We start from the raw sequence: 16,028 nt of genomic DNA on the forward strand, positions 1-16,028 counted from the left end.
CTCTGACCTTCTCGTTGACGGACCTTCTCGTCGACTGTCCTTCTCGTTGACTGTCCTTCTCTAGGACGTACAGGGATTGGACTGCAGAGGACTAGGGTGAAATTATTTTTCTAATGAAGACCCCTTCAAACTGTTTGGGAAAGGTGAGCACTACCACGAGTTCTGCATCATGCCCACAGTAAAGCATTAATTCATGTGTGCGGTGGCTTTTTATCCAAGGGACTGGTCTTACTTGCAATTCTGCCTCAGAACATTGCCATAAATAATTATATCCAACATCCTCCAAGTGCAACTTCTCTCAATGATCTAGGAGCAATATGGTGATTATCAATGCTTTTTCCAGCATGATAAGGTGCTCTGTCACATGCAAAAAGTGATTACTAAGTGGCTCAGTGAACAAAACATTCGCGTTTTGGGTCCATAACCCGGAAACTCCCCAAATCTCAATTCTATTGAGAACTTGTGGTCAATCCTCAACAAGCGAGTGGACAAGTAAACACAAATGATGATAGACTAAGCACCGATTAGACAAAAATGGGCTGCCATCAGTCAGGATTTGACCCAGAAGCTGATGTCCAGCATGTCAGGGTGAATTGCAGAAGTCTTGAAAAATAAGGGTCAACACTAAGTATCGAATCTTACATAAACTTGAAGTTTAAAAATGTATGAAATGCTTATAATTGTACTTCAGTAACCATAGAAAGCTTAGAACACTGAAGCAGCAAACTTTGTGAAAACTAAACATGTGTCAATCTCAAATTTTGTCCACCACCGTAGAGTGCAATATACACTTTTACAACAAACTTATACCTTCAAAAGAATAGTCTTAAGTTATAATTATAATGTTGGTATTAACCCCTTCCACACATGAGATGCTCACTTATGTCTGGCTGTATCAGTAAAAAGTTAACAAGCTCTGTGTGTGGTCAGATTCATGGGTTTAGCTGGCAATACATGAAGTCTGCCAGACCTGCTGATTTTGGGGGAATCAGTAGACTATGTTACAACTCAGGCGTGTTGGATTTTAACAACCCATGATTCTTGTTCCAGTGCTGTTGGCAGACATATCCATAGATATACATATTTATAGAGAAGTTGTAGAAGACGGTTATTTGCAAATGCATTCTTCAAAATCTACTCATCTGCATAGCCACATTTATTCCTTTCATCTCCCATGTATTAATTCTTTGTTTTGTAACTATAACCCCTGGCAAAAACTATGGACTCATCTGGCTCTGAGGATGTTCATTCAGTTGTTTACTTTTTTGTTTAAAAAAAGCAGATCACAGACATGGCACAAAACTAAAGTCATTTCAAATGGCAACTTTCTGGCTTTAAGAAACACTAAAAATATCATGAAAACATAATGTGCTAGCCAGTAACCGTTATTTTTCAAGACCAAACAGGGAAGAATTATGGAATCACTCAATTATGAGAAAAAAAATGATGAAATCACCCTGTAAATTTTCATTCCCAAAACTAACACCTGCATCAAATAAGATCTTCTCATTAGTCTGCATCTAAAAAGGAGTGATCACACCTTGGAGAGCTGTTGCACCAAGTGGACTGACATGAATCATGGCTCCAACATGAGAGATGTCAATTGAAACAAAGGAGAGGATTATCAAACTCTTAAAAGAGGGTAAATCATCACGTAATGTTGCAAAAGATGTTGGTTGTTCACAGTCAGCTGTGTCTAAAATCTGGACCAAACACAAACAACAGGTTGTTAAAGGCAAACATACTGGTAGACCAAAGAAGACATCAAAGCGTCAGGACAGGAAACTTAAAGCAATATGTCTCCAAAACAGGAAATGCACAAGAAAACAAATGAGGAACAAATGGGAGGAAACTGGAGTCAATGTCTGTGGCTGAACTGTAAGAAACCACCTAAAGGAAATGGGATTTACATACAGAAAAGCTAAACAATAAAAAGAGGACTACCTGAAGATAACATACATTTCTACAGTCATTGATAATATAGGGCTGCATGTCAGGTATAGGCACTGGGGAGATGGCTGTCATTACATCTTCAATGAATGCCCAAGTTTACATTGAAATTTTGGACACTTTAATTATCCTATCAATTGAAAGGATGTTTGGGGATGATGAAATCATTTATCAAGATAAGGCATCCTGCCATAGAGCAAAAACTGTGAAAACATTCCTTGAAAGAAGTCACATAAGATCAATGACATGGCCTGCAAATAGTCTGGATCTCAATCCAATTCAAAATCTTTGGTGGAAGTTGAAGAAAATGGTCCATGACAAGGCTCCAACCTGCAAAGCTGATCTGGCAACAGCAATCAGAGAAAGTTGGAGCCAGATTGATGATGGGTACTCTTTATCACTCATTAAGTCCATGCCTAAGAGACTGCAAGCTGTTATAAAAGCCAGAGGTGGCGCAGCAAAATACTAGTGATGCATTGGAGTGGTTTTTTGTTTGTTTGTTATTCATGATACCATATTTTTTCAGCATATTTCAGTGATTCCATAATTTTTTCCAACGGTTTACTCTTGAAACGTAACCGTTACTGGCTAGCACATTATGTTTTGATTATTTATTTTTTCTTTTTAGTATTTCTTAAAGCCAGAAAGTTGCCATGTGAAATGACTTTAGTTTTGTGCCATGTCTGTGATCTGCTTTTTTTTAACAAAAGTAAACAACTGAATGAACATCCTCAGAGCCAGGTGATTCCATAATATTTGCCAGGGGTTGTAGAAGAGGAGAAATTGCCCAGATAGACAGGCCAATGCGGACTATCATTTGTTGAAAACAGAGAAAATCTCTAATAGAATCCTCCTGTCCTGTCCCCTCCCCATACAATGCCATTTATTGGCAGCACATCTGTTGTTTATACAGCGTAATGTACTGCAAATAAGGATTTTTATACGTACAGATCAAAAGTTTGGACACACCTTCCCATTCAAAGAGCTTTCTTTATTTTCATGACTCTGAAAATTGTAGATTCACATTGAAGGCATCAAAACTAAGAAATAACACATGTGGAATGAAATACTTGACAAAAAAGTGTGAAACAACTGAAAATATGTCTTATATTCTAGGTGCTTCAAAGTAGCCACCTTTTGCTTTGATTACTGCTTTGCATACTCTTGGCATTCTCTTGATGAGCTTCAAGAGGTAGTCACCGGAAATGGTTTTCACTTCACAGGTGTGCCCTGTCAGGTTTAATAAGTGGGATTTCTTGCCTTATAAATGGGGTTGGGACCATCAATTGTGTTGTGCAGAAGTCTGGTGGATATGTGACGCCCTGGGCAAGCCAGGGGTCACAGGTCATAACACCACCACACCCTACACCCCAGATAGGTACACCAAAGCTACACTAAAAATCCTTGTTGCCTTCCTCCAGGGGCTGATGTCCACACCAGGGGGTGGGCCAGGCGGTTGGCTCCGCCCACCGAGGAGTTCGCAGCCCTGGAGGCGGGAGAACCAGGCAGTTGAGTTTAGGAGTTGAAGTGAAGTAGTAGAGGAGCAAGAGAGAGGAGTAAGGTGGAAGAGGCAGTGACAGTTGAGAAAGCCTGAAGTTGGTCCGGGTGTGTGCCCCGGACTGAGAACGCAAGGTCAGCAGACGGCAGTGACTGTCTGCAGGAGAGGCTGCTTGGAGGTTGCCGAAAGGACCGTGGACGGGTGGTGGCCCGGCGGTACCGGAGCGGTATACGAAGAGCAGTCAGCACCATTTGCAGGGGCCTTTCGGATCCCGGCAAGGCTAGGAGTCGCCGTGAATTTGCCAAATCCGTCAGTGAAGGGGACCTCTGGGTCTCCCAACAACCAAGTCCCGATTGAAGGCAACAGTCCAACTGTTAGAGAGAGACACCGCCACCGCCAGGGCACCAGTTTCTCAGGGCCAGTGCCTGCGGGCAAAGTAGGGCTCCTCTGGCCCATATCCAAGTCGGGGAGCGGGTTACCGGTGGGAACCCATCGCTACCAACATCATCTTAGGTGCAGGAAAAGGGACCGTCACCGTCAACTACTGGGGAAAAGCAACTGCAGCCGTCCGTGGGAACCATCTTTCCAGCCGTGTGTTTTACCGAGAACTGTGTCCCTGTCTCAGGCTGAGTGAGTACCACAGTGCCGCGAGGCACAGCGCTGCCCCCGCGTCCCTGCACCCCGTCAAGCCCTGCACCGGCCCCACCATCCCTCATCACCCACCTCATCACTGGGCCCCGGGACCACTACCCCTTACCCACGGAGGGGAGAACCAACAACTTTGCTGCTCCCTGTCACCGCTCCCGGGATCCCCATACAGAGCAGCGGTGGTGTCAACACAATCACCACAACCGTGGGTGGCGTCACGGACAATAAACAATCCCAAAAAACCATTTCACTCACGGGCGAGGAGCGCCGCTCGAGTCCCCGGGATCCGGCCCATCGCTCGAGCCACCGAGCAGCAGCAGGCCGCAGCAGCAGCCGGACCCGAGCAGTGGGAGAGCGCAGCGTCCCCTCCTCCACCCGCGACAGATACACAGCTGATAGTCCTACTGAATAGACTGTTAGAATTGCTATTATGGCAAGAAAAAAACAGCTAAGTAAAGAAAAACGAGTGGCCATCATTACTTTAAGAAATGAAGATCAGTCAGTCCGAAAAATTGGGAAAACTTTGAAAGTGTCCCCAAGTGCAGTGGCAAAAATCATCAAACGCTACAAAGAAACTGGCTCAAATGAGGACTGCCCCAGGAAAGGAAGACCAAGAGTCACCACTGCTGCGGAAAATAGGTTTATCCGAGTCACCAGCCTCAGAAATCGCAGGTTAACAGCAGCTCAGAATAGAGACCAGGTCAATGCCACAGAGTTTTAGCAGTAGACACATCTCTAGAACAACAGTTTGTGCAGCAGGCCTTCATGGTAAAATAGCTGCTAGGAAACCACTGCTAAGGACAGGCAACAAGCAGAAGAGACTTGTTCTTGTTTGGGATACAGAACACAAGGAATGGACATTAGACCAGTGGAAATCTGTGCTTTGGTCTGATGAGTCCAAATTTGAGATCTTTGGATCCAACCACCGTGTCTTTGTGCAACGCAGAAAAGGTGAATGGATGAACTCTACAAGCATGGTTCCCACTGTGAAGCATGGAGGAGGAGGTGTGATGGTGTGGGGGTGCTTTGCTGGTGACACTGTTGGGGATTTATTCAAAATTGAAGGCATACTGAACCAGCATGGCTACCACAGCATCTTGCAGCGGCATGCTATTCCATCCGGTTTGCGTTTAGTTGGTCCATCATTTATTTTTCAACAGGACAATGACCCCAAACACACCTCTAGGCTATGTAAGGGCTATTTGAATAAGAAGGAGAGTGATGGGATGCTACGCCAGATGACCTGGCCTCCACAGTCACCAGACTTGAATCCAACCGAGATGGTTTGGGGTGAGCTGGACCGCAGAGTGAAGGCAAAAGGGCCAACAAGTGCTAAGCATCTCTGCGAACTCCTTCAAGACTGTTGGAAGACCATTTCCGGTGACTACCTCTTGAAGCTCATCAAGAGAATGCCAAGAGTGTGCAAAGCAGTAATCAAAGCAAAAGGTGGCTACTTTGAAGAACCTATAATATAAGACATATTTTCAGTTGTTTCACGCTTTTTTTTTTTTTTGTCAAGTATTTCATTCCACATGTGTTAATTCATAGTTTTGATGCCTTCTATGTGAATCTATAATTTTCAGAGTCATGAAAATAAAGAAAACTCTTTGTATGAGAAGGTGTGTCCAAACTTTAGGACGCTGGGTGAGAAGGGGACAACTGTTGGGCAATAGCAAGAAAATGGAAGAAATACACAATGAATGCTAATTGACATCAATCTGATGCTCTATGCAAAATTTCCCCTCGTTGGGTATCCAAGATCATGAGGAAGGTGAGAGATCAGCCTAAGACTACACGGGGGGAACTTGTTAATGATCTCAAGGCAGCTGGGTCCACTGTCACCAAGAAAACCATTGGAAACATCTTACTCCGTAATGGATTAAAATCCTGCAGTGCCCGCAATGTCCACTGCTCAAGAAGCCACATGTGCAGGTCCGTCTGAGGTTTCACAATGAACACCTGGATGATCTAAGAGTGATTGGGAGAAGGTGCTGTGGTCAGATAAGACAAAAAATTAACTCTTTAGCATTAACTCAACTTGCCGTGTTTGGAGGAAGAGAAATGCTGCCTATGACCCAAAGAACACCATCCCCACTGTCAAGCATGGAGCTGTGGAATCATTTTTTGGTGGTGTTTCTCTGCTAAGGGCAAAGGACAACATCACAGCATCAATGGAACAATGGATGGAGCCATGTACCGAAAAATCCTGAGTGACAACCCTCCACCAGGACATTACAAATGAGTCGTGGCTGGGTCTTCCAGCATGACAATGACCCAACACATACAGCCAAGGCAACAAAGGAGTGGTTCAAAAAGAAGCACATTAAGGTCATGGCATGGCCTAGCCAGTCTCCAGACCTTAATCCCATAGAAAAATGATGGGGACTGAAGCTCCGAGTTGCCAAGTGACAGCCTCAAAATCTTAATGATTTAAAGATAATCTGGAGAACGGAATGGACCAAAATTCCTCCTGACATGTCTGCAAACCTCATCATCAACTACAAAAAACGTCTGCTGTGCTTGTCAACAAGGGTTGTGCCACCAAGTATTAAGTTTTGTTTACCAGAGTGATCACATACTTATTTCTCTTTGCCTGCAACATGCAAATAGATTTATATAATTTATACAATGTGATTTTGTGGGAGGGGGGGGGGGTTGTTCGATATTCTCTCTCACTGTTAAAATTAACCTACCCTTAAAATTATAGACTGTTCATGTCTTTGTCAGTGGGCAAAGTTACAAAATCAGCAAGGAATCAAATAATTATTTCCCCAATTGTATGATGCTTGATCAGATACAGCACAGGGTTTGCTGTAGTATGTAAACGTACAGACAAAGATGGGCAGGAGTTGTATACACTGATGCTTTAAATTTGGGCAATCCTACATAATAATTTTCCATACTTTTTTAGGGATCGGACCTAAAACGCTCTCAGATTTTCACACAAATCTAAAAAGTACATAAGAGACCCCAAACATAACTAAATGAATAAAAATATTAGATTTTTTTTTTTTACATTTTGATGGAGTTCTTGTTGCACAAGAGGGTCACGGCAGATACTGAAAGCCAACGTTCACATACCTTCGACACTCAGGCATGCAATATTGGATCTGTCATTTTTTTAATAAGGAAAAAGTCGAATATTTTTGATTCATTTGATTTGCTCCTCTATTTACTTTTAGGACTTTGGAAAATCTGAAATGGTTTGGGTCAAATTTCTGCAGAAATATGAAAAATTCTGAAGCATGCACAAACTCTGAAGCATTTAAACTTCTACATTCACTTTTTTATTATTGCTTCAATAATTTTATTCCTTAACCCTTTACACTGTTTAGTAGATACTACAATCACAATAAGGAGTATCATCTGACATATCCTGTAGTGGAGACATTCATTCATTCCTAACACAATGGAATCCGCTCTAAAGAAAATATAAAACGTTTTTAACCTGTTAGACTGGATATTTTGTTTTCCAATACTACCTAGAACAGGAAGGTTGTACGGTCTAAATCCATAAGTGTGCAGTCATACTAGATGACTGCAGACTTCTGAATCCTCACAGTATGCATACCCCCGCTCACATTCCATCTAGAGGGGCACGGCCTCGCTCAATGCAAGGGTATTGAGTCAGGCCACACCACTCTCAATGAATTCCTGCTGGGTGAACGCATATTCCATTCCTGTGGCCACGTTACCGCCAGGTGTGGCAGATCTTATTGTGCGACCACATGTGGCAAACTCTGGCCCGCAGGCTGATTTTATTTGGCCCACGATGCCATCCCACATCTCCCCTACCCAACATTGCACTTTCAACTGTGTCATTATCCTGGATGGAAGACAATGTGGGACCCATTATTCTGTATGGAAAACTATGTGTGGCCCGCGACTAAGTTGGTTCGCCACTTTGTCCAAGTTCTTAACTTTATCCCTCTGTGTATTTGCTTTTGATATCCCTGACATAAAGTGATGGCAGTTATGGCTTTAGACCAGACAGCCCCTTTAAGTCATGTTTTTCTGACAGGAAGAACAACCTAAACATAAGAACCATTTTAAAATCAGTCATAAAATAGATTTGTTTCCATAAAGGCCATAAATCTCACCATTATCTCTCTCTGCTCTTCAAGGTTTCGTAAAAAATTAGAAAACTCCTGTAGAGATGCATCTGGAAAACAATATTGGGTAAAAATCAACCATCTAATTTACCACAAAGCCAAATGCATATGAAAGTAGGCTGACCATACCAATGCATCTCTCATCATCAGTCTCCGCATCGCCGATGAATTCAAACTTGAAATCTCTTAGTGAATGGGCAAACTTCCTCTGAGCTGTAGATAGATCTGAAAGAAGAAAGGAAGCCGGTCACAAGAAGAATCATGCAACCAACCAACACCTAATGTTACAACATTTTTATGGTGGTGAGTGTCACTTTTAGTAGCTAGATAAGAACTGACTGAGGTATCCACACAGCTAGAAATTCCTTGTCTAAGATATGGAGTAAAGTACAGAGATAATTATGTAGGCGAGGCCTGCTTACTCTACATTTGTAATTGGTTACAATCATATATACCTGGTATCCTTTTTTCTTAAGAAAAATGGAAATAAATAACAGTACAAAACATTACAAGGTGTTGACCAAGAGTTTAAAACTTGAGAGTACCAAGTACTGCATGTTACCCGATACGCTCGGCTGTATCGAAAGATGTAGGCTTGAATGCCTTCAATGGAATTTGTAAAAGACTTTGAGAAGCAGACCATGGGTAAATCGTGGCAGAGGACTCGTTGCTCATGAAGATAACCCATATTTGTCAAATAGCAAGATTTCACATTGACTTTAAAAGCACGTGTTAGGGTATGTGCCCACGATTAGGACTTGTTGCGTCCTGGACGTGACAGGTCCTAACCTGCGGGGCCGCGAGACTCCTCCGCAGGAGAATGCAGCTGCTTGTACCCAAGATTAGGATTTGGTGCACTGCGGTCTTTCGCTTGTGGTCTCCCTACGGAGAACACATGCGACTCCGCAGCAAAAAAAAAAAAAAAAAAGACAAGCTATGGTCTGGAAAAACGCACCACAGGTCAGTGTTTGCTGCAGAAAAACAAACACGCGATTTATAGAAATCCATCCACTATGATTGTACTGAACAATGCAGCGTTTTGGACGCAGCGAAAACACGCTACATCCAAAACACTGTGAACCCTGATCGTGGGCACGCAGACTTAAACTACATAATTTCTAAAAGTGTTTATGGAACAAAGTTATTCTTTATAAAAAAAAAACAAAAAAAACACAGCAAAACATGGTATCAGAACACATTGTTTTTACCCCCAGTGAGAGCCATTCAGAGACTGAAAGTGGCTCTCGCTGAGGTGCCTGCTCACATCATTCACAGAAGACAGCCCGCGCTTTGTGTCAGATCATTCACAAACGACACAGCAGAGTAGCCACGATGCTCAGCCAAGTACAGAGCATACCCAAGCACCCCGATGCCTGAGTATCAAGCAGTGGCGAGCACTCTCACTCATCATTAGTGCTTAAGATGCCACTTCTTACCTCTGGTATCTTCCGCAGTATTAGTGGAGCACATTTTCCTACATTTAAAAGGGGGGCAAAGCTTCCTACTACACATGCTCATAGGCATTACCTCCTTAGCAAATCACAATTTTTTTTTTGTCTAATTAAAAGTATATAGGAATTCATTTAGAATGACATTTCAATTACGGTAATTTTTTTCTATTCCCAGAGATCCCCTTTAAGAAATGTTTTCCCCGAGAATCCCTTTAGCTCTCTGACAGCCCCTTCAAAAACTTTTGAAATCTGAAAATGTGAACAAAACAAGCAAATTAATAAAATCTAATCCAGCAGATGTTACTCAAATCTGGTTGAATTTTTCGGTTTCATCACACATGAGTAAATCTTCCAAAAAAGGTCATTTTCTAACATTTCAAAACCACAAAGTCAAAGTTAAACTCCAGGGGCAGGCAGAAATTGTGCCCACAATCCTTACATTGTTTCACTGCCTAAGGACACTGGAATCCCCGCTGTGCATATTCTGTGAGTGCAAACGCCGTGCAAAACCATTGCATGCTCATGCTTCTCATACCAGACAACGCTTCTGACAGGTTCTGAAGACCACCAGATCTCGTTTCAAGTAAGCAATAAATTTACAACCTTCTAAATAACATCAGCCTATATATAAGTACATAGACTTGAGAGCCATTCTTTAAATAAAGCCGCACTTCTTAATATTCTTAAAAATCTATAAAAGGACACAGGAAAGAAAAAACATTTAAAGGGAACCAACTACTAGGATTTTCATATACAACCTAAAGCCAGTACTACACTGGCACTATGGGCCACACGGGGACTACTGCGATCCTCGCATGACACTCGGCTCACACTGGCAGCACAGCAGGAGGCGAGTGTCATGCAAGTGCCATTGCAACTGAGGTCCGATCGGACCACAGCTGCAGGGGGCAGGCCAGCACTGAGGAGGGGGCGGGCCGGCGCTGAAAAGGAGGGGAGGGATTTATCTCCCTCTCTCCTCTGTTGCCGGCTATTGCCAGTCTCACTCTGCACTCGCATTACACCGGTGTAATGCGAGTGCAGTGCGATGTTTCTCTCGCCCCATAGACTTGAATGGGTGGAGAGAAAGAGGATCGCATTGCACCCGCAGCATGCTACCACTGTTTTCTCGTTCCGATTAGGGATGAGAAAATAATCACTCATGGGTGCGGGCACATAGAGTAATATTGGTCTGAGTGGAATGCAATGTTTTATCGCATTCCACTCGTTCCGATTTTCATGCCGTGTGTCTTAGGCCTATCCGGCTGATTCGCTACATACCTTTAGTTGTCACCTCGGATGTTTAGGTGTGAAACCCAAGAAAGTAAAGTTTATAAAATCGGCAGCTTCTTGAGTGACAGCAGCTGAGGATCAGATAATATCTAGGGGGGTATTCATAGTTATCCCCTCCCAGTGTTAGAATTAGCATAAGTATTATACAATTGATTTACTTTCCCTTGCAGGACCTGTGTGCAGGGCTGTGGAGTCGGAGTCGTGGAGTCTGAGTCGGAGCTCATTTTGGTGGAGTCAGAGTCGGTATAAAATGCACCGACTCCGACTCCTAAAATATATAATAAATTGGGGACAGTAGTGCAATGCAGAATGTGCTGAATATTTTACTAAATAATAACATTTAGTATAATGCTTATATGGAAGTGAAAAAATGTATTGTAGTACAATGTGAACATTAGACATTTAATTATTTTTATGATACAATAATCAAGATATTTAGATAGAACATAAAATATATTTATTGGAATACAACTTTAGAACACAAAAAACTAAGAAATTGTAAATATGTAATACACTATGTAATTATATATTATATATATACACACACATATACATACACACACAAGATATATATGTAATCTACTGTATATTACATAGTGTATTACATATTTACCATTTATTACAGTTTTTTGTGTTCTAAAGTTGTATTCCAATAAATATATTTTATGTTCTATCCAAATATCTTGATTATTGTATCATAAAAATTATTAAATGTCTGATGTTCACATACACATGTTCATGTATTACAATAAATTTTTCACCTAACTATAAGCAATATATGTAGGAGTCGGAGTCGGTGCAAGAGAAATTGGAGGAGTCAGAGTCGAAGGTTTGGTTTACCGACTCCACAGCCCTGCCTGTGTGACTAGAATGGGCAGGGCCTCAGCCAACAAAGCTGATACCATGAAGCAACATTTTTCTGTTGGCTGAGGCTTCGCCCCTTCTAGTCACATGTGTATGACCTCACACAGGTCCTGCAAGTGAAAAAGTGAATCGTTTGTATAATACTTATGCTAATTCTAAAAGGTGAGGGGATAACTATGAATACCCCCCAGATACTATCTGATCTTCAGCTGCCGTCACTCAAGAAGAAGCAGCTAATTGTATAAACTTTACTTTCTATACATCTGAGCTGACCACTACAGGTATGTATAGACTGAGCCTGATAGTGCCAGTACAGCACTGGCTTTAGGTTATATACGAAAATGCTGGTGATTGGTTCCCTTTAAAGGAAAATCAGGTTTAATGGAAAAAAAAAAATGCGAAAAACCTCTGTTAACCTACCGATATGGGGTTAATTTGAAGGTTAATAGTATTCTGAAACTACCCGTCACGACACCAAGAGCCCTGCTGCCAGGAGGAAATTAACTTCATCCTTCTCAGCAGTGATCGGCATCCAGTCATAAGGGAGGAGTCAGTGTGGGTTCAATCATTGCTCTGTGCATTGAGAGCTGCAGCCGGACCCACACCCTCAGCAGTGACTGACAGCCAGCTCTTCGTGAGAGCTCAGCATTAGAGCTGATTGTCTGTCAGTACCGGGGGGTGTGGTTACATCCTCCGCTCACTATATACAGAGCAGTGACTGCACTCGTGCTGGCACCATCCTTGTGACTGGAAGCTGTTGGGAGAAATAATGTTCATATCCTCTCGGCAGCGAGGCATTAAGTGTGGCCACCAAACAAGTTCACAACGCTATTAACCTGCAGAAAAATAATGGCTGATGTAGAAAGCAACAACTGCCATTCCAAAGGTTGCATTAATTTAAAAAGGATTTTCTTGGAATTGCACTTAGCGAAAAGCATTTCCTGTGTGCGGCATTAAAGGAGAACACTAGCTCCTTACAAGGAAGCCTTTACCAGAAAATGAGACATTTGTAAAAACAGCCTTTTATGTTACAAGTATTTTTAAATATAGTAAAAAAATTGCCAATAAGTTTTCATATCAGGATCTTGTCAAAACAAGAAAAAAAAATTGTAATCTTCCAATTTTTATAGAGGCCACTGTTACATATAGAGAGTGCAGATACTAATAACAAGGAGTACCCTTTTTATTTTCATTCTCTATGAACTTATCACAGGCCACACCATAAGGTTAGTAGGAACCCAAAGAGATTAGCTCTTTGAGTAGGGGACCGTGTCATTCTCGACACCCCAGCCTAGCTAATATAAGGCCTCACGCGCACACTGCAGTTATTGATACTTTTTGGTACACTTTGTGGTGACCTTATGTCATCACAAACTGCATGCTTTACCGTCCCCAACAAAGGCTATGAGAGTTCAGATTTGCTGTGAGCACGTTTTTTGGAGGGGGGTTTTGGGCTGCCCCTTTGTGGTGACCACAAACATGCAGCAGGTCAATTCTTTTGCGGTTTTGCCTGCATTTTTAAACCATTGGTGATAAAAAAAAAAAAACTTTAATATGCCGGAGGAAACCGGAGAACCCGGAGGAAACCCAAAACACAGGAAGAACATACAAACGCCTTGCAGATGTTGTCCTCGAGGGGATGTGAACCCATCTCCCATCCGATGCAAAGCAACAACCACTGAGCCACCGTGCTGCCCATTAAAGCTTAAAAGTTTAATACATTTGTACCTTGTATTCTCTAAAGAATCGATTCATGCTCAATCTGCAGCGTGGATTAGATTTGTCCATTCAACATCATAAAACCACAGGACAATACAATACATTTGGATTAGTTTTTAAAATGTCATCTGCAAGTGGTGGGAAGACATCCATTGAAATGGAGAAAAAAAAAAACAAAAAAAACACCAACTAAGATTTAGAGAATAAATGTTGGACAGTTCATCTTTTTAGGAATAAAACCACCACAATAATAATAATAATAATAATAATAATAATAATAATAATAATAATAAAAAATACAAATTAGTGTTCTGTTAAACAACAATTATTACAGATACATTTAGACTAAGGCTACACTTAAGAGGTTTTCCCACAAAGTTCATTTTAAATCAATAGATGGAATAATTGGTTCCACAATAGGATGTCTAAAAAACAAAATGTTCCTGTGCTGAGAAAATCTTATATACTGTATGTGCCCCTGCTATGTGCTGTGTAATGGCCATGTCTGACCATACATTGACATGATCAGATCATACCACATCATCTGGGCAGGGGAGATTGCAAAAGAGCATACAAGCAATACAGCATGGGATCATAGACGATTATTGGGACAACACTATTCAGGACGCAAACATAGCAATGTGTATATTATATCAATTGTTCGGCAACAGTCATCGTCCCCAACTTTCCCATATACAGGAATGCTCGGCCGAGCGCTTCTGTGTTCTCTATTAAGAGAGCCACGATCAGACTCCTTACAGCAGCGTCTCACCGAGAAGAACAAAAGACTTGGCCAATGAAATGCAACATCAACATGTCTCCATTCAAGACCGAGCCGCAGAGCCTTGTCCTCAAGATCACTGGGCGTCCAAGCCGTAGAATTCGCTCAGCAATCACTGAATTGCATCCTATCCTATGGATAGGGGATAACTTATTATATTGCAAATAATCCCTTAATGCCCCTTGTTAATAAACAGGATTCCCCCACCACCCAGACAAAAGTGAACACACCATTTAGAAGCTTTCTACATAAAGCTTAGTTCAGAGAGAGAGAGAGAGAGAGAGAGAGAGAGAGAGAGAGAGAGAGAGAGAGAGAGAGAGAGAGAGAGGGAGAGAGAGAGAGGGAGAGAGAGAGGGGGAGAGAGAGGGAGAGAGAGGGAGAGAGGGGGGAGAGAGAGGGAGAGAGAGGGAGAGAGAGAGAGAGAGAGTAGACCATCACAGACGACATGCTGAAATAAATGAAGAATCCAATCAGCGAAAGTGAATTTACAAGTTTTGGGTAGTAGTGGTCTGAAAATGCCAACTAAAATCTAAATCTCTAAACCACTTCTTCGAGGAACAAGGCCTAATGTCTGTCATAGGTTAAAGTAGGATTTGCTGAAGTTTGACATATATAACAAAGTTTATGTAAGACTTTGAAAAGAATAAGAGGGAAACCACAAAATACTTACAGGGTTCCCCAACTCCAGTCCTCAAGGCCCACCAATAGTGCATGTTTTCAGGATTTCCTTAGCATTGCGCTGCTGTTGGAACCAGCACCTGGGCAGGTAATTACATTAACACCTGTGCAATACTAAGGAAATCCCAAAAACCTGCACTGTTGGTGGGCCTTGAGGACTGGAGTTGGGGACCTCGTTAGATCGATATTAGATAGGTTGGGGTCTGGGTACAACAGCTCAGCTCCTATTGAAGTGAATATGAACTAAACTGCAGTACCAGAGAATGGGCACTACATAGCTTTTATAAGTATGCGAAGTTAGAACAGCGCTAACTGATGGGGGTGGGGGGTGTCATTCACTGACCGGTATCGATGACCTATGCTATGAATAGGTTATCAACATAGTATGTTTGATGAGAACAACCCTGAGGAGTTATCAACAAATAAATCTGAATTTACATTAAAAGATAATCTTTAATGAGCATTATTGAAATACAATGTAAGCAGGCTGCCGATCACCCAACCGACCAGCGTAATACAACCCCCATCATTCTCAGGGGTGCATCGTACGTAAACAGGACTCACTGCAGAGAACTATGACAGCCTGTTACCTAAGGCCACCCAATACAGATCACTCCATGACACCCATTTGCTTTGGTCTGCCTGTGCAAATAGGTATTTAAAACGACCACCAATTGGTAAAGGCTTACCAACCAGGCTTAGGCTATGTGCCCACGCTAGAATGTCCCTGCGGATTTTTTTGCCTGAAAATCCGCGACTTTCCGCGGGTGCGGATTTGCCGCGGATTTTGATGCGGATTTTTTTTTTTTTTTTTTTCCCATTCAAAGCCAAAAATCCGCACCAAATCTGCACCAAACAATTGACATGCTGCAGATTTTTCCTGATCAAAATCCGCGGCAAATCCGCCGCGGAAAAATCCGCAGCATGGGCACAGCATTTCCAAAATGCCATTGAAATGGCTTGGAAGTGCTGCTGCTGCAGATTTTCGGCAAATCCGCGGTAAATCCGCGGCAAAATCCGCGGTAAATCCTGTAGCG

General features: G+C 42.2%; 1 protein-coding gene across 1 annotated transcript in view; it reads right to left on the bottom strand.

Annotated features, from left to right (window-relative positions):
• ARHGAP10 (Rho GTPase activating protein 10) overlaps window positions 1-16,028 on the bottom strand; it is a 363,870-nt gene that overhangs the window by 262,126 nt on the left and 85,716 nt on the right. The window contains exons 2-3 of the mRNA XM_075348016.1: window positions 8,338-8,433; window positions 8,197-8,258 (exon numbers count right to left, since the gene is read on the bottom strand). Of these exons, the coding sequence (XP_075204131.1) occupies window positions 8,197-8,258; window positions 8,338-8,433 (158 nt within the window). The remainder of the gene's footprint in view (window positions 1-8,196; window positions 8,259-8,337; window positions 8,434-16,028) is intronic.

Source organism: Anomaloglossus baeobatrachus, chromosome 1 (genome assembly GCF_048569485.1).
Source record: "Anomaloglossus baeobatrachus isolate aAnoBae1 chromosome 1, aAnoBae1.hap1, whole genome shotgun sequence".
NCBI lineage: Eukaryota > Metazoa > Chordata > Amphibia > Anura > Aromobatidae > Anomaloglossus > Anomaloglossus baeobatrachus.